The sequence below is a fragment of the Urocitellus parryii genome, chromosome 7, assembly GCF_045843805.1.
Source record: "Urocitellus parryii isolate mUroPar1 chromosome 7, mUroPar1.hap1, whole genome shotgun sequence".
Lineage (NCBI taxonomy): Eukaryota > Metazoa > Chordata > Mammalia > Rodentia > Sciuridae > Urocitellus > Urocitellus parryii.
Genome location: NC_135537.1, coordinates 164,000,320 through 164,017,378, shown reverse-complemented (window position 1 = coordinate 164,017,378; position 17,059 = coordinate 164,000,320). Strand labels below are relative to the sequence as shown.

The following is a 17,059-nucleotide window of genomic DNA, read 5'->3' as shown; positions in this document are numbered from 1 at the left end:
CGCGCCCCCTCCGGCCCGGCCGCGCTGATCGCTCAGCGCCTCGAACCCTCGCCCCGAGGCCATGCCGGTCATGAAGGGGTTGCTGGCCCCGCAAAACACCTTCCTGGACACCATCGCCACCCGCTTTGACGGCACGCGTGAGTGGGGCGGAGGCTGCGGCTGGAGGTTCAAGCTGGGGGCCAAGTATCCTTAGGGCCAGGTCAGGTCTCCTGGATGTGGTGAAGTCGAGGAGAGAGAATGGAGTTAAGGGTCGAGGGACTCCTGAAGCCTGGTGAAGAAACAGGGAGCGGAGCGCCCTTTGAGGGGAGGAGGGGAAAGGGCCAAGAGCTCAGGGAAGATGGGAGGGTCAAGGTTAGGAGGTGTGACTGGAGACACCAGAGGCTCTATAGGCGGCAAAACTGAGAGGAGATTTGAGAGTCACCTACTTCCGGGCAGAGCTGGGCTTGGGGGCGTGTATGGGGGGTTATCTGAGACCTGGAGGTGAGACGAAGTGGCCAGGCGTTCTAGGGACGACTCCTAGACGATTCCAGCTCCCTTTTACCCCACAAAAAGGTGAAAAGATCAGACTTCGGCAGGACCTAGCATGGATTAAGGTCACACGCCTCCAAATCGTGGGGCGTCTGTGTTTAAGATGGATGAGGCGGGAGGGGGCGGTCCTTGCGATGGAGGGAACTCCCAGCTCGCCCACCGGAGCTCGGGTCCCAGGTTCAGCACCTTGGACAGCCACACAACTCCTTCCCGGCCTCTTCTCCCGCCATTCCCTCTCTCTACTCTGAAGCCCAGAGATCTCCCCCTGCCCGCCTAGGGAACCCTGACCTGGATCAGGAGGGTGGCGGAAAGATACCCGAGGGCGGAAATCGAGCCGCCAGTGCCCTACCCGCCTCCCCCCACACACACACCTTCCTTGTTTCCATAGCGCCCATCACCGAGGCAACGGGCCCTGGGATGGAAGAAGGAGGCTGCGCCCAGGGCCCAGTGCCTCCCAGGCACCCTTAGTGTCCCCGTCAGCCATCCCACCCCCTGAAAGTCACCTTTCCTAAGGCCCCAGAACTAGCTGTGTCTAAGGGCCCATCCCTCAAATGATTGTGTCCCTGGATGACCCACAACCTCCCACCCATTGGAGCAGGAGGGGGCCAGCTCAGGTTCTGCTTCTGGAGGTTGCTGAAATGCCACTCTCAATGCCCTCTCCAGTCTGACTTTGAGCAGTGGGGGTAGATCCCCTGAAAATAGCTAAAGGAATGCTTAAAAGTGGGCCTTTCCTGGAAGACAGGAATGAGGACACTTCTCATCACTGTCTTACCCCCACACGAAGGAAATTTATGAGTTTGGAAAATTTCTCCTTTTTGGTTTCCTAACAATAAAAGGGTGTGATGTCATCAGAATCTTTGCCCTGCTCCCTATAATAGCATAACAGGATGGTGGCTATGGATGTCCTTCCAAAGCTGAGTGAATGTGGGGGAATCATTTTACCTTCTCACAGTAGCACTTACTAAATGCCAGGGCATGTCCTCCCCAAACGAATTGATGTAACTCTCACAACAACCATGCAAAGAAGGTACATTGTGTCCCCCTTTACAGATAAGGAAACTGAGACACAGGAAATGTAATTACCCCAGGTCACAGTCAGTATGTGGCAGGGAAGTGTACTGTAGTCCATGCTCTTACCCACCATGCTAAGTTGCCTTCTACAGTCACAGCTCACCAGCTTGAAGGCAGGGGGATGGACCACATGGCCTCTTGGGATTTCTTCTCCAACCTTCTAGTATCCCTGCCTCATTTCTAGGCTTGAGTTTTTATCCCTTTGCTCTGTCTCTTGTCCTTATTTCAGAATATCCCAAAGGAGGATCAGGAACCACATGGAAGCCCAGGAAGCTGGTTCAGTGACCCCTAGCTACAACTTGGGGCAAATGCTGCCCCATTGGAGGTTAGTTCTTCTCCTGGCCTGGACTTACCTTGACCTTTACCTTCCACAGACAGCAACTTCCTCCTGGCCAACGCACAGGGCCCACGAGGCTTTCCCATCGTCTACTGTTCCGACGGCTTCTGTGAACTCACAGGCTACGGCCGTACTGAGGTCATGCAGAAAACCTGCAGTTGCCGGTTCCTCTATGGCCCAGAGACCAGTGAGCCAGCCCTGCAGCGGTTGCACAAAGCCCTGGAGGGCCACCAGGAGCACCGAGCTGAAATCTGCTTTTACAGAAAGGATGGTGAGAGGCCCAACCAGCCCTGTAGCCCTGCCCAGACCTCACCCGGGGTGCAATGGGCATAGAAGCCTAGGAGCGCTCCTCATACTGTTACAAGCTGACTATGGGACTGAGTGCATTCCTAACCCTCTCTGGACTTTTGTTTCCCCATCTGGAAAATGAAAAAAATTAACCAACAAAATCTCTGGGGTAAAAAAAAAAATCTCTGGGGTCCCTTCCATCTCCCAAAAGGAAGGTGAACCTTCCAAAGAAGGCCTTTGACTATGTCCAGCAAACAAGGGGGACCAGGGAGAAAGATGTGGCATGAGGCTGCTCACTCCTCCCTCCCTCTCTCCATGCCCACAGGCTCAGCCTTTTGGTGTCTCCTGGACATGATGCCCATCAAGAATGAGATGGGGGAAGTTGTGCTGTTCCTCTTTTCTTTCAAGGACATCACTCAAAGTGGAGGCCCAGGACTTGACCCTCCAGGAGCTCATGGGGACAGTAATCATGGTAACTGCAAGCCTGGGCAGGAGGCATGAAGTCCTTGCCTAAGGTCACATAAGACCTCTCCCACACAGCATCCTGAGATGTGTCCCAACCTATCTCCATGCCCTTCTTCCCAACAGAAAACTCCCTTGGTCGGAGAGCTGCCAGCTCAAAACTTCGGTCCACCAGGAGGCAGAACCGGACTGTCCTACACCGACTGACTGGTCACTTTGGTCGCAGGGGCCAGGGAAGCATCAAGGCCAATAATGTGAGTCCCCCTCATCCAACATCTACCAAGTCATCCAGCCTTAATTCCTTGCTACTGTCTCCCTGTTTCCCTGCCTGCAGTCTCTCTCCACTGGCTCATTCCTCTGTCCACCCACTTCCCTTATACTACCCTCTGCTCCAACCCATAGTCCCCCACACCTCCTTGCTTCCTTAGGTGACTGACATTTCTCCAGTGATGTGACAGGGATGAGGCTCTAGCAGTATTACATTATCTCACCCTGAACAATGAGGTTATGTCAGTGGGCTGCGGAGGGAGATGGTTAAAATCACAAGCTGCTGTGGTCCTAGGAAGAAAGCCCCCGTTTTTCTGGGTCTGGCATCTTGCCCTGTGCACCACCTCCAAAGATCCTGATAAAGCCAGGGGATGGAGTCTCCTCTCTATAGTCTGTTAAGGATCTAGGGAGTGTGGTAAGTGGTGCTAGCCTCCCCTCCCCTTGGGACATGCCTATCACCCACCAGGACCCCAGAACCCAGGAGGAATTTAAGGGAGAATTAGTGACCCTTCAAGCTAGGGCTCGCGTCCAATTTGTCATAACCTCATTCTCAAGTAGGGTGAGAGTCAATCCTTATAGATGCTCCCCACAAAATATGACTGGTTAAAAAGGGGGTCTGGGCAGTAGCTTAACAGAGAGAAGGAAATGTCAGGTGCTAGCCTCAGATCTCTCTCCACACATTCTATCTCAGACTCTCATGGTTGCCCTTGCAATACCCACCATCACCCTTCCCCCATCCCCTGCCCCTCCCTTCCCCCAGCCTTGGCTCTTTTTCCCCCTAAGAGTTCCCAACTGCCATCTCTCTCCCTTTAGAATGTGTTTGAGCCAAAGCCATCAGTGCCTGAGTACAAGGTGGCCTCCGTGGGGGGATCTCGCTGTCTCCTCCTCCACTACAGCGTCCCCAAGGCTGTCTGGGATGGCCTCATCCTCCTTGCCACCTTCTATGTTGCGGTCACCGTCCCCTACAACGTCTGCTTCTCAGGCGATGACGACACTCCCATCACTTCACGACACACCCTTGTCAGTGACATTGCTGTGGAGATGCTCTTCATCCTGGGTCAGACACCCTGCCTTGCTGACCCTGGAGGGTGGGCTGTGGGGACCCATTCAACCCAGCCTCCCTCCATCGTGGGCCTGCAGGACCCAGACCTATCCCTTTCTGGATCTTTCATTGATTGTGTGCCCTGCCCCTGTTAGCCTTCAGCCTTGTGACCTCACCTTCCTAAGGACCAGCCAGAGCCCAATCTTTCTCCATTCCTGCTTCCTCCTCCATACTGGGTTCTCCAAGGTTCATTCCATCTTCCCAAGCTCCTTGATCCTTTGGCCTGCTTTTGCAGGCCAAGGCTGCTTAGTAACAACCTCTTGCTCCCTCAGATATCATCCTGAACTTCCGTACCACCTATGTGTCCCAATCCGGCCAGGTGATCTCTGCTCCTCGTTCCATTGGCCTCCACTACCTAGCCACCTGGTTCTTTGTGGATCTTATTGCCGCTCTGCCCTTTGACCTGCTTTATGTCTTCAATATCACCGTGGTGAGTGACCCCCATCCAACCATGTGCCCTAGCCTCTGAACTTCTGCATGGAATCTCCCAATAGAGCATCAATCCCAAACTCAGATATATTCCTTCCCATCAACCCATCTGCAAACTTTCATCAGCCACCTGCTGTAGGTACTGGGCTGGGTACTGGAAAGGATCTGAGAGGGTCTGTGCTTTTGGAGAGCTCAGCTCACAATCTTTGAGGGAAGCTGAGACAAATGAAAAGCTAACTATGGCTACCAAGGCGGCATTGGTCTGATGCCAGATGAGTGGTACTTTTCACATTTTTTATTTAACAAACAAATGATGAGCATTTAGCTGTCTGCAAAGCACTATGTGGGGCATGGTCACTGTGGGGAAAAGGGACAAGGATTTAGTCTCCAAGTCTCTGTGTAGGTGAGGGGGACATCAGGGACAGAAGAGGGTGAATGGGAGTAGAAGATGGGGGCCGGGTATTGCTGCATGGGAGCTGGACTGACCTTGGAAATCCAGGATGGAACATGACCCTGTGAAAACATGATCTGAAAGCTGGCCAGTGCCCAGGAGGCAGGAGCACCCACTGGGCAGAGGCTGGGGTGGTCTGGGAAGGCAGGGTTCCTGAGGGAGGTGGGAGCAGAGCTAGGCCTTAAACTGTGAGTAGGATTTGGCTGGCAGGAGACAAGGAGAGAGAGCAGTTGGGGGAATGCAGTAAGTCAAGCCCAGGAGGTAGAGGCTATGGGGTGGGTTTGGAGACCCAGCATTCCAGGACCTGGGTCCTCACCTGGGAATGCCTGGAGATGCCCTAAGTGGTTGGCACACACCCGGTCAGCAGATAGTAGGTCTCCTGGAATCCAGGTGAGGCAGTCCCACCCTGTGTCCCCAGGCCCCCCTTGGCTGTTGGGAGGGGAGGTGGAGAGCAGCTTCCCTGTGTTCTCCCTGCTGCACTCAGCTATAGCAGGAAACCACCTACACGCAGCCGGATTTAACTAGCCGCCAACGGGCTGTGGGCCTCTTCTCCTGGCAGTGCACATGTGTGTGCATGCTCCTACACACGTGTGTGTGTGTGTGTGTGTGTGTGTGTGTAAGTCTCCCCAAGGCTCCGGCCATTCTGAACAGGGCTTCCCTACCCGTCCTCAGGCATGCATCCACCCCTCTGTGCCCACCAGGCAGTGTCAGCCTGGCAGATGGCTGTCCTTAGGGGAGAGCCAGAGCTGCAGGAGCCTCTGCCCTTCTCTCATGCAGTCCTCCTTTCTCAGATACCTTCAGGAACACTTTAGAGCTCACTACTTTCACTCATATCATCAAATGAGAGATTCACTGTAACTCTTCAGGAAAGGTTCTCTTATCTATCTTCTCTAGGTGTTGACAAGAGGCTCAAAAAGGTTAAGCAATTTGTTGGAGGTCACACAGTTAGCAGTGGCAGGCAGGAGATTAGAACCAGATCTTCAGACTCCAAGTCTAGTAGTCTGGTATACCCACCTCCCAGGTAACCTGGGTACCTAAGTGAGTGGTTTAGGGGAGATGAGAATCAATGCTGAGGGGCCAGAGAGAGAGAGAGAGTGGAAATAGAGGAGGTGTAGGCAAGGCACCAGCAGAGCCAGAGACTTAGAGTTAAACCAGGGACATTCCAGTTTGAAGAGATTCAGAGGAGGATTCTTAAAGGTGTGAGGCCCCAGGGCAGGTAACTGGGAGAATCCCTAAAGGACTCAAATTTGGAGCCAAGAACTCTGGGGGCTGGGAGAGCCCATGGCTCACACGGGAGAAACAAGGCCAACTCCTTTCCAGTTCCTTCACCTAAAATGAGAGAAAATGGCATGAGGTGGTCCAGGAGCAGTGTGGGGCCAGGGCTGTGGGGAATGCTCCTGGAGGTCCCTGCTGGGGCAGTAGGGGTCTTCACATCACATCCCAGAGCCTCCAGCTCCAGCTGCCAAGCTGCGCTCACCCACAAAATGAGCCCTACCTGCTTCCCATCTCCAAGATTGGAAGAGCAAATTGAAGTAATAACTATTATAATGAAAATAGGAGTCTGGGGGTTGGGGTATAGCTCAGTGGTAGAGCACTCGCCTAGCACAGCAAGGCCCTGTGTTCAAGTATCAATACTGCTAAATAATAATAATCATAATAATAGCACTTGGGGTAGTATTAGTGAAGGCTCACAGGACCCGGACTAATAGCCACTGGCTCTATCCACCTCTAGTTTAGCCCAGGAGCCCTCAATCCCTGCTCTCCTTGTCATCTGCAGCTGATCCACAGAGGGAAGGGTCCCTAACCTTTTCTAGTCCTGAAACTTCTTGCCTGTTCCCTCCCCACCATGTTTCTGTGTCAGTTGCCCACCAGTGACAAACAGCTCTTGCCCACAGTTGATGGTGCCTAGGACACTGGAACTTTGAGCAGGGTTCTTGAAGAGATCATTTGGACTGGTTCCTGAACCATCCCATTTTGCTGTCAGTCAGTCAATATCTGAGTTTCAGCTTCTTTTTCCTGTCTGTGACATTGAACAAATCATTAGCCTCTCTGAGCCTTAGTTTATTCATCAGCAAATTGGGAACAATGATAATCAAATCAAAAACACACATTTTTTTTTAATGAGAACAACAGATGCTTAGCGCAGGGTCTGGCATACACAGGAAGTCCTTACCTGGTGGCTAAATATGCTCTTTCCCCACTGCATTTCCTGGTTATTTTCTCCGGACACCAGGGATACTTTTCTTCTTGCAGCCTCACCTGTCTCCAGGGTGCCTTGCGGGAAGGGCCTGGGTGGGGACCCAGGGCTATGTGAGGGCTCTGAGGAGGCGTGCCTGCTGACATCCTCCCCGGGCCACCACCCTCACCCCTGCAGACCTCGCTGGTGCACCTGCTGAAGACGGTGCGGCTGCTGCGGTTGCTGCGCCTGCTGCAGAAGCTGGAGCGGTACTCGCAGTGCAGCGCTGTGGTGCTCACGCTGCTCATGTCCGTCTTTGCACTCCTTGCTCACTGGATGGCCTGCGTTTGGTATGTCATCGGGCGCCGGGAGATGGAGGCCAATGACCCGCTGCTCTGGGACATTGGTGAGCCACCAACCCCAGACTTCCCACCTGTCCCGCCTGATCCCCAAACTGATACTCTCCACCAGGACTCACCAACCCCCAAACCACAATTCCCCTATTCATGCAGCATACATTCCCTGAGCTCCTTCTGGATCAGGCATGGGAATAAAGTCAAGGGCTCTGCCTTTCGGGAAGCTCAGCATAGCAGGGAAGTAAGGTCAGCGATAAGTGACCAAAACACAGTGTGGGAAACACTCTGATGGTGGGGGAGTGTATTTTGGACAAAGGAAGTGGCATATGCAAAGATTCAGAAACAGCTTGGCCTGTCCCTATCACTTCCTCCTTATCTAGGCTTAAAGGCCACTGACCAGGAGCTAGCCCTCAGTGTTCCCCTAGAGGGCAGGTCAGATCCTGGGGAATTGTCCTTGATACCTCTCTGTCCTTCACCGCACACTGGGCCTACCATGTCAGATATTACCTCTCAGTATTCCTTGGGTCTGGCCTCTTCTCTCCATCTTTTTTGCGCCTTCCCTCACCCCCTCTTTTACCTGGGCTTCTACAATGGCCTCCTACTATCTCCCTGCCCGTATCTTATCCCTTCTCAGTTACCCTCCTCTCTAAGCCAAAGTGGTCTCCCAAGAATCAATGCTGACTTGCCGCACCCTTGGCTTGGACTCTTCCAGTGACTCCCACTGCCCTTAAATGAAGTCCACACCCTTTGCACTCCCCGGACAGCCCAGCACCCCCTATTCCCATGGCCCTCCCTGTATCCCATACTTTCTGGGCTGCAGCCACTCTGGCCTCCCTCCTGGACCTAGGACTTACTGCTTTTCTCTCTGGGCCTTGAACATGCTTTTCTCCCTGGGATCTGCCCTCTCTTCTCTCTCATCTCTTCTCCACCTAGGTGAGTTTTCTGTTCTTTGCAATCTCAAGCAAAATGCCCTGTTCTAAGGTAACCCCCAGGAATCCCCACCCCCAACTGCTGACTGGGTTGGCTCTCCCTCATCTGTTATGATTCTTAACACAGCCTATGCTTCAGTAACTTTCCTTAAACCGGTGACGATTTACTTAATTCTCTATCCCCTCTAGATTGTACCACGGCAGGGAGGCACACAGCAAAAAGAGTTGAAGGGGCACCCGAACAGTCAGAAGTGTAGGGAGTGGTAGCCTTGAACTTCGATTGTAGCCAGTTCACCCTGGCGATGCCCGGGCATAGGCTGCTCTGTTTATTTTCTGTGGCAACCCTCGAAAAGGGGCCCTGCTTTCCTCTGCCTCTGTAAATACTTGCCCAAGGTCGAGCACAGGCAGCTCAGGGACACTCGGTTCTCTGCCGCTCACGCCATCGGGCCTCCCTCCTTCCCTACACCCACAGGCTGGTTGCATGAGCTGGGCAAGAGGCTGGAGGTGCCCTACGTGAACGGCTCGGCGGGCGGCCCGTCGCGGCGCAGCGCCTACATCGCGGCGCTCTACTTCACGCTCAGCAGCCTCACCAGCGTGGGCTTTGGCAACGTGTGCGCCAACACCGACGCGGAGAAGATCTTCTCTATCTGCACTATGCTCATTGGTGGTGAGGACAGAAGCCCACCATGCTCGGGGTCCCTGCAAAGCCCTGTGTGCCCATGGGGAAACTGAGGCCCAGGGACAGCAAACTGTCCACCCGAGTCCTGACCGTGGTGTATTCATTTCACTGACGTTTCCTCAGTGCCCATGACTGAGTCCACAAAGAGCCGTGGCCTCTTTTGAACCAGTGGGGAACCCAAGTTCATGACTTAATGGGGGGATCATGGAGGAGCCTCCAGTTTGACGCCTCTGTGACCCACCCCCTATTTCCTGCATCCAATGCCAGCTGGGCATGTGGGAGCCTGCTGCTCTCCTGGACTCGCAGACCCATCCAGGGCAGGATGGGTGTGAGAGCATGGGGAGGCTACCACGGCGGGGGGAGCCCACCTCAGGGGTGGCGGCCCCTGACACATTGCCTATCACTGCCGCAGCGCTGATGCATGCTGTAGTGTTCGGGAACGTGACAGCCATCATCCAGCGCATGTACTCGCGCCGCTCGCTGTACCATAGTCGTATGAAGGACCTCAAGGACTTCATCCGTGTGCACCGCCTGCCGCGCCCCCTCAAGCAGCGCATGCTTGAATACTTCCAGACCACGTGGGCGGTCAACAGTGGCATCGACGCCAATGAGGTAGTACAGCTGGGGTTCCCGGTCTCATCCCAGGTCCTACATGTGGCAGTGCAGGGGGAACTGGGCCACTGCCTCTCCAGGTTTGGAATGGAGGCAGATAAGGCCCAAGGAGGGGAGTGCTCTTCCCAAAGGCACTGCACCCAAACTAAGTCCAAATCCCTTTTCCTTTGCACTTGAATATGGGAGCCAAAAGGGAGCTCTAGACTGCACTAATGCCATTCTCCACTCAGTCCACGTTTCCTGAGCACCTGCTCTGGGGCCTCAGTGCAGGAAGTAGGGAGGTTAGAGATGATTACATCCAGCCCCTGTCCTTAGAATGGTGGCAGAGGGAGATGGGTAAACAGAAAACCAGGCTGTGGCTAGTACTATGCAGGAGGATGTTGGTGCAGTAGGGCCCTTGCTGGGTCTGGGCCCAGAGTAAGGAAGGTAGCCCAGAAGAGGGGACATCATAAAGAACAAGAAGGAAATCAGCCTTCTAACAGGAAGGCCATTCCAGGCAAAAAAGAAAAAGAAAAGAAAATGGGAACACAGAGCAGGAAGCGTTGGTGAAAGAGCAGAGTTTGTTTCTTCAGGGAACTGCAAGTAGTTGAGAGAGGCTTCAGGAGTGTGCGAATGCTGTGGGGGCGAGGCGGGAAGGAGTGTCAGCTGGGACTGGGGAGGCTGTAGCCTCAGCGCATGGATGGCCTTGAGTTTAAATTTTATCCTGCTGAATCTTTAGGCTGGACCTGGCATGGGGACGAAGAAGGGAATTAGTTGGTATGATACTTCTGAGGGAAGAATCCCTAGGACTGGGTGGTTTCCAGATGGTTGCAGAAGAAGAACTCAGAGTGACTTCCAGTTGTCTGGCTTGGACAGAAGGGTGAGATGGAGGCTTTACAGGAGGAAGACTGAGCTTAGGAGTGAGGGTGAGAGTCCAGGCTTAGGCCATGAAGAGGGTGTGTGGTGCCTGTGGGAGATCCAGGTGGAGGTTGCCCAGAGAGTAGTTGGAAATATAGATCTGGACCCCATGTTGGGGCTCAGGACTCACAGGTAGAGGGGAAGCCAGGAGCTGGTTGCCATGATGCAGGGAGATTTTGGCAAGTGAGAAGCAAGCTGATGAGCCAAGCAAGGAGCCTGGGAGAAAACAAGGAAGGGGCAGCCAGAGAGATGGAAAGAGAAATGGGAGGGAGTCCTTCAAGGACCCAGAGGGGACAAGAGGGAAAGGTCAATAAACCAGAGTGGCCAAGGGGCAATTATATGAGGACAGAAATATGGACAGTAAGTTTGGCCCTGGGAGATCATTGGTAATGTTCAAGATCTAGCATCATCCTTTTACAGATGGGGATACTGAGACCTAGAGAGAGGAAATCAATTGACCAAAGAGCAAAGTTGACTCAGTCTCCTGACTCCAGTTGAAGCCATCCCTACCAGGGATGGCTCTTGACTTTGTGGGGTTCAGTAACTAAGACACATGAGGGACCAATGTGTGTAGGTAGCCATATGCAATGGACAAAAGGGATAAAGCCTGGTTTCTGTCCCAGAAGTGAGGTTGGAAGGTCGTCAGCAAGCACCTGCGAGGTTAGACACACGAAAATCTCCTGAAGATCTCTAATGAATGACTTCAAAGCACAGGGCAAGTTGGCACCCTTGCCTTGAAGACAGTGTAACACATTTGTAGACTTAAGTAATAGTTGCAGGGGGATGGCCAGAATGACCTATGCCCCTTATGCAGTTACTGCGTGACTTCCCAGACGAGCTGAGAGCTGACATTGCTATGCACCTGAATCGGGAGATCCTGCAGCTACCGCTATTTGGAGCAGCAAGCAGGGGCTGCCTGCGGGCCCTCTCCCTGCACATCAAGACCTCGTTTTGTGCTCCGGGCGAGTACCTGCTGCGCTGTGGGGATGCCCTGCAGGCACACTATTACGTCTGCTCCGGCTCGCTGGAGGTGCTCCGAGACAACATGGTGCTGGCCATTCTGGGTGAGGACCCCACCATCACCCACCACCTACCATGGAACTTTCCACAGGGCTTGGGGATGGCCAGGAGTCTAGATAATGGGATGCCTCTAATGGATATCTGGAATGCAATTGAGGAGCACGCTGGGTCTTTTCACCCTATTACCGTCCCTCTTGACCATTCCCCTCCCACTCTCTCCTAATGCCTTTGGCTGTCCCTCAACCTATCCATCTTTCTCCAATGGCTGTCCCTCAAGTCAATCAGTCCTTTACCGTTGTACCATTTCCCAATTCCATTGCCCTTCCCTGTTGGCCCAAAACTCCATTGACCTTTCCTTTTAACTGACCTCTCTGGTCATTCTTCATTGATCACCTAATTCCATTGATCATTCCTCCAGCTTACATCCCCATAGATTTTTCTCCCAACCTCACCAGTCATTCTTCATTCAAGCTTTTCTCAGTTCCATTGATTATATTCACCAATCCTCTTGATTGACCCACCTTCGACCATCCTTCAAATGCACTGAGCATCTCTAACCCATTGACTACCTCCCACTGATATCCTATTAGTTCCTTTGCCTCAGCTGACTGTCCCCATCCTTTACCCACAGGGAAGGGGGACCTGATTGGGGCAGATATCCCTGAGCCTGGGCAGGAGACTGGGTCGGGAGCAGGCCCAAGCTGTGTGCTGAAGACCAGTGCTGACGTGAAAGCTCTGACCTACTGTGGCCTGCAGCAGCTGAGCAGCCGAGGGCTGGCTGAGGTCCTGCGGCTGTATCCTGAGTACGGGGCTGCCTTCCGGGCTGGCCTGCCCCGGGACCTTACCTTCAACTTGCGCCAGGGTTCTGACACCAATGTATGTAGACCTCTTATGGTCTCCACCCACTCCAAGTTCCCTTCCTTCAAAGCAGATCTCCCTCAGCCTCAGAGAGGCTCAGGCATCTCCTTCTACCCTGAAAATGTCATTTCTCAACATCAGGCACCTTCTTTACCTGCTTAATATCTTCCAACCCACTGCTCCATTGGCCATCACCCAGCCCTTGGACCATCTCTGCTGCCCATGTCTGTTGAGCACCCCTCGGCCTCACCCCACACTACTTCAGTCCTCCACAGTGCCTCTCCTTCATATTCCTCCCTGAATTGCCACTACCCTGAGGCCTCTTCTTCTCCACTGTTGTCCCAATGTCTCCTGAGCCTACTTTGTTTCAGGCTGGGTTGGCCTGGATTTTATACCCTAGGCTTTTTTTTTTTTTTTTTTTTTTCCTGATGGTGATGTTGGGGATTGAACCCAGAGCCTGGTGAGGCAAGCACTCTGTCAACTGAGCTATATCCCCAGCTCCTACCAACCTTTGGTAGGGGCTTTGTCTGCTACTTCTCAGTCTCACTTTGCCACTTAGGATTCCTCCAAGTCAGAGTTTGTGGTGTCTGACTCGATTCCACAAAAAGACCCCACAATTCTCAACCCCTTAACACTGTTGGGTGGGACTAGGAGGGGCTGCACTAGGGAACTGAGGAGGTGGGAGTTAACTTGAATCCCCCCCCATGTCCCCACAGGGTCTTAGCCGTTTTTCCCGATCCCCTCGCCTCTCCCAGGTAACACTCTCCTTCCTGGGTGGGGGTGAGGTTGCTCTGGGAAGGGGTGGGGAGTGAGGCCTCCTTTCCTTGGCTTCTCAGATGCAGGGAGAAGGGAAAGGGAAGGGGAGGCAGCATGTGGTAGTGAAAAGGCTGTGACCACCTAGTCAAGAGGTCCGTTGTTCACCTTCTTGTGACATTGGCTGCACCCTCTGTCCGTAGCCTCGTTCGGACAGCCTTGGCTCCTCCTCAGACAAGACTCTGCCATCTATCACAGAAGCTGAGGGTGGCACGGAGCCTGGGGGTGGTCCCAGACCCCGCCGGCCTCTCCTGCTGCCCAATCTCAGCCCAGCACGGCCCCGGGGCTCTCTGGTCAGCCTTTTGGGTGAAGAGCTGCCCCCCTTCTCAGCCCTTGTCTCCTCTCCTTCCCTGTCCCCATCAACTTCCCCTGCCCTGGCTGGTCAGGGCCAGAGCCCCTCCCCACATGCCCCCCCCAGGTGCACTACTGCCTGGAAGCCTCCCCAGCTTCTCATTCCCCCACTGGGAACCGTTGGACCTCCGGACCTCAGTCCCCGGTGAGATGCCAGCCTTCCCTGCCTTTCCCATATCCCTGCTGGCTTCCAGAACCTTCTATGGCCTCCATCCCTAGCATTCCAACCAGTGCTCCTTCCTGTCTCTGCCCCATTGGCCCACCCTACCCTTTCAACTACAGCTTACAGCCCCATCCTGCTTTGACCACTGCTCTTCCCAGCTCCCCGGTTCTGCTGCCCCGTTCGCTCTCCGCCTGCTTTGTTTTGGCCCTTGTGCCTTCCCCACGGGGCTGATGAGTACTGCCCCATCCTCAGGATAGTGGATGGCATTGAGGACTCTGGCAGCACAGCTGAGGCCCCTACATTCCGGTTCAGCAGGAGGGCTGAGCCCCCAAGGCCCCGCTCGCAGGCCCCCTCTACAGGTAAGGGGCAGCAGTCACTTCAGCTCACATTCACCCATCCATTTATCCTTTCATCCCTCCATCCATCCACATGCAGTAGGCACGGACCTTGTGTCAGGCGCCACCTGGGAACGCACGTATAAACCAGACCGGGCCCTTGCTCTTGTGAAGCTCCCTTTCTAGTGGGGAGACACCAGTGTACACAGATAAACAATTCTAGAACTAGGTACTAAATTCGGTGATTGAGACAAGAACGGGACTGTATAATAGGAGACGAGGGGACACTTGAGTTGCTTCTTAAAGGGTGGGTGGGACTTTGGTGGAACAGCATAACTGTTAAAAGACATGAAGGCAGGCAAACCAGAGGACTATTTTGTTCAGATGACAGAGAGAAGCTCCATGTGTAGAAGTGGGGGTGGGATCAGGCATGGAAGAGCAGGGGAGGGTGGGAGAAATTACAGGGCCTTACGACCAGCCTAAGGAATTTAGGGACAGCTCCCTGACCCCAGAACTCTCTCTTTCTTGCTCCCTGCCTGCCTGGTGACAGAGGGGTCTAACCCAAGCTGTATGTTCAGATATTCATGCTTCATGAACTTGCCTGCATTCCCTCACCTCATTTTGCAGGTACCAGACCCAGCCGGGAACTGGCCACTGAGGCTGAGGAGGTGAAGGAAAAGGTCTGCAGGCTGAACCAGGAGGTGGGTTGGGGCTGGCTTTCCCCCTCCAACCTTGAATTGGAAAGCAAGTCTGGCTCTGGAGTTCAGAAAGTCACATTAGCTAGATGACTTTGGGCGAGTCACATAACCACTCTGAACTTCATTTTCCTCACCTAAAAAGTGGGAAAAATAATAACATGTTTTTCCCAGAGTTATAAGGATGAGAGTGCATATGTGCCTGGTCTAGTCCCTGGCTCATCATAGATATTCAGTAACAGTTGGTGACCCCTCCAAGCAGCTCAGGGTTTCCAGCCTGCAAAGAAAAAGGACCTCTTCTCCAACCTCCCTGGCCCCCACAGGACTCTCTCCTGCCTGGGGCCATCCAACTATATCTGATACTCACGTCCTTTTCCCTTACCCAACTCTGGGAAATGAGGGTCTAGCAGCTGTGTATGTTGGGGCCAGAGAGCAGGGAGGCTGAGAGGTCTTCAGGCCTGAGGATCTGGGCCCAGATGACTGAGTCCTGACAGGGAAGAGCCCAGGTCCTCTATGTCAAGGTGTTACCTCTACCCCCTCCCCAAGAGATTGCAGTGCTGTCACGACAGAGTGAACAGACCCAGCCCTTGGGACTCCTTCTCCCTGGGCTCTGACAAACAGCAGGCACCCCAGAGGGTGGAGCCTGGGCTGGGGCGGGTCCTGGGCCCTGAGTGAGGCCAGCCCCTGTTTTGTAAGGTTCTAGGCAAGTGGTTCCCAAACCTGAGTATCTCTCAGAACCACCTGTTAAAATGCAGATTCCAGGGCCGTACCCAATTTGGGCTGTCTAGGGCGAGACCCAGAAATCTGCATTTTGATAAGTTTCTCAATTGATTCTGCACTCATTACTTTGAGAAGCATTGGTGTAAACACTTGAGCTCGTGTGATGGTTCACTTGATGTGTCTGTTGCTTCACAGCTACATGGGTCTCTTTGAGCACATTTTTCTACATCTTGTAAAAGCAAGGGAGAGGGGATAATATCGTAGTGTCTGCTGCCCAAAATCCTTTTTGGAAAGAGCCTGGGTTATTTACCTCTAGTCCAAAATTACCCCTTACCTGCTTTCTTCCCAGGATGGCCTGATCTTTTATTGAACAGCTTTGCAAACTGTAGGGGGAGGGGAGGTGTGTCTGGTTATTGTTGTAGCATCTGTGAAACAACTTGCTGTGTTTTCAACAGATCTCCCGCCTCAACCAGGAAGTATCTCAGCTGAGCCAGGAGCTGCGGCACGTGATGGGCCTGCTGCAGGCCAGGCTGGGTCCCCCAGGCCACCCAGCAGTCTCAGCTTGGCCCCCGTGCCCTCCTTATCCCCAGCAGAGACCACCACACATCTCTCCTTGTGTGTCTGGACCACCACCCAACCTCCAGGATACTACGCTTGCTGAGGTCCACTGCCCGGCCAGTGTGGGGACAGAGGAGATGGACCTGAGACCTTCCATGTTGGCCCCCTATCCTTCAGAGCCTGACCCTCTGGAACCCTCCCCAACGCCAGAAGCTTCACCCCCTACCCCAAGCCTTCTGAGGCAAAGCTACCAGTCTAGGTCAGACACATTCCACTGACCCCGGCCCCAGGCCCAGGCCTGTCTGGGGTGGGCATTGCTGCCTGCTATCCAGGGAGGAGCTGGGCCCCTTGGCCTCCTGCCTCGGGGTCAGCAGCCACCAGCTGGTCTGGTTGGCTCTGGATTCTCTGGACTTTTTAACAAAGCGTGGTCACCTCGACCCTGTTCCCTTTTCCAAATCTTCCCTCGTCTTTCTCTGTGAGGGGAGCCACCTGAGGCCGTGGAATCCAGCAGGCATGAGATGGACTGTGGCGCCTTTGGGCTGGGCAGATGAGATGTCCTATTTTCTCTCCAGGACTTGGAGGCAGGTAGAGATTGGGGAGCAGTGGGGATGGGTAGGGGCCCCAGATCCAATCTGGGAAACGGAGGCTGAGGCGAGTCCAGGACTCAGCAAGAGAGACAGATAGTAGAACTCCATTTGGTACACAGCTCAGTGACCCTGTGAGGTCTCTGTCCCAGTTCCTGGATCCTTTGCTGGAGACCCTGAGAGCAGTGTCACTTTGAGAGGGTTAGGTTTCAGATTCTGGTTGGTATTTAAGCAACCCAGGACACTTTAAACCTCCCACTGTCAGCCTAGACTGGAGGGGCTCACCTCATCCCATAGCACACACAGGAAACCAACTGATACCACCAGAAATGTATTCTTTGGCTCTCAGAGGTTTTTTTGTTTTGTTTTTTCAAAAAT

General features: G+C 53.7%; 1 protein-coding gene across 1 annotated transcript; it reads left to right on the top strand.

Moving 5' to 3' along the window:
• The first annotated feature begins 61 nt into the window (after positions 1-61).
• Positions 62-16,375, top strand: Kcnh4 (potassium voltage-gated channel subfamily H member 4). The gene is made up of 16 exons (XM_026387083.2): positions 62-137; positions 1,974-2,207; positions 2,550-2,696; positions 2,813-2,940; positions 3,767-4,010; positions 4,328-4,485; positions 7,310-7,517; positions 8,869-9,063; positions 9,488-9,687; positions 11,399-11,648; positions 12,236-12,480; positions 13,179-13,217; positions 13,419-13,771; positions 14,042-14,148; positions 14,752-14,825; positions 15,995-16,375. The coding sequence occupies exons 1-16, from the start codon at positions 62-64 to the stop codon at positions 16,373-16,375; spliced, it is 3,039 nt and encodes a 1,012-aa protein (XP_026242868.2).
• Positions 16,376-17,059: the final 684 nt, after the last annotated feature.

Excerpts from the sequence above, each read along its gene's own strand:
- Kcnh4 (XM_026387083.2), top strand. The coding sequence starts at position 62 with ATGCCGGTCATGAAGGGGTTGCTGGCCCCGCAAAACACCTTCCTGGAC. Across the intron at positions 2,208-2,549 it reads CTGCTTTTACAGAAAGGATG|GCTCAGCCTTTTGGTGTCTC; the intron begins GTGAGAGGCCCA and ends CCATGCCCACAG. Across the intron at positions 14,826-15,994 it reads TCTGCAGGCTGAACCAGGAG|ATCTCCCGCCTCAACCAGGA; the intron begins GTGGGTTGGGGC and ends TGTTTTCAACAG.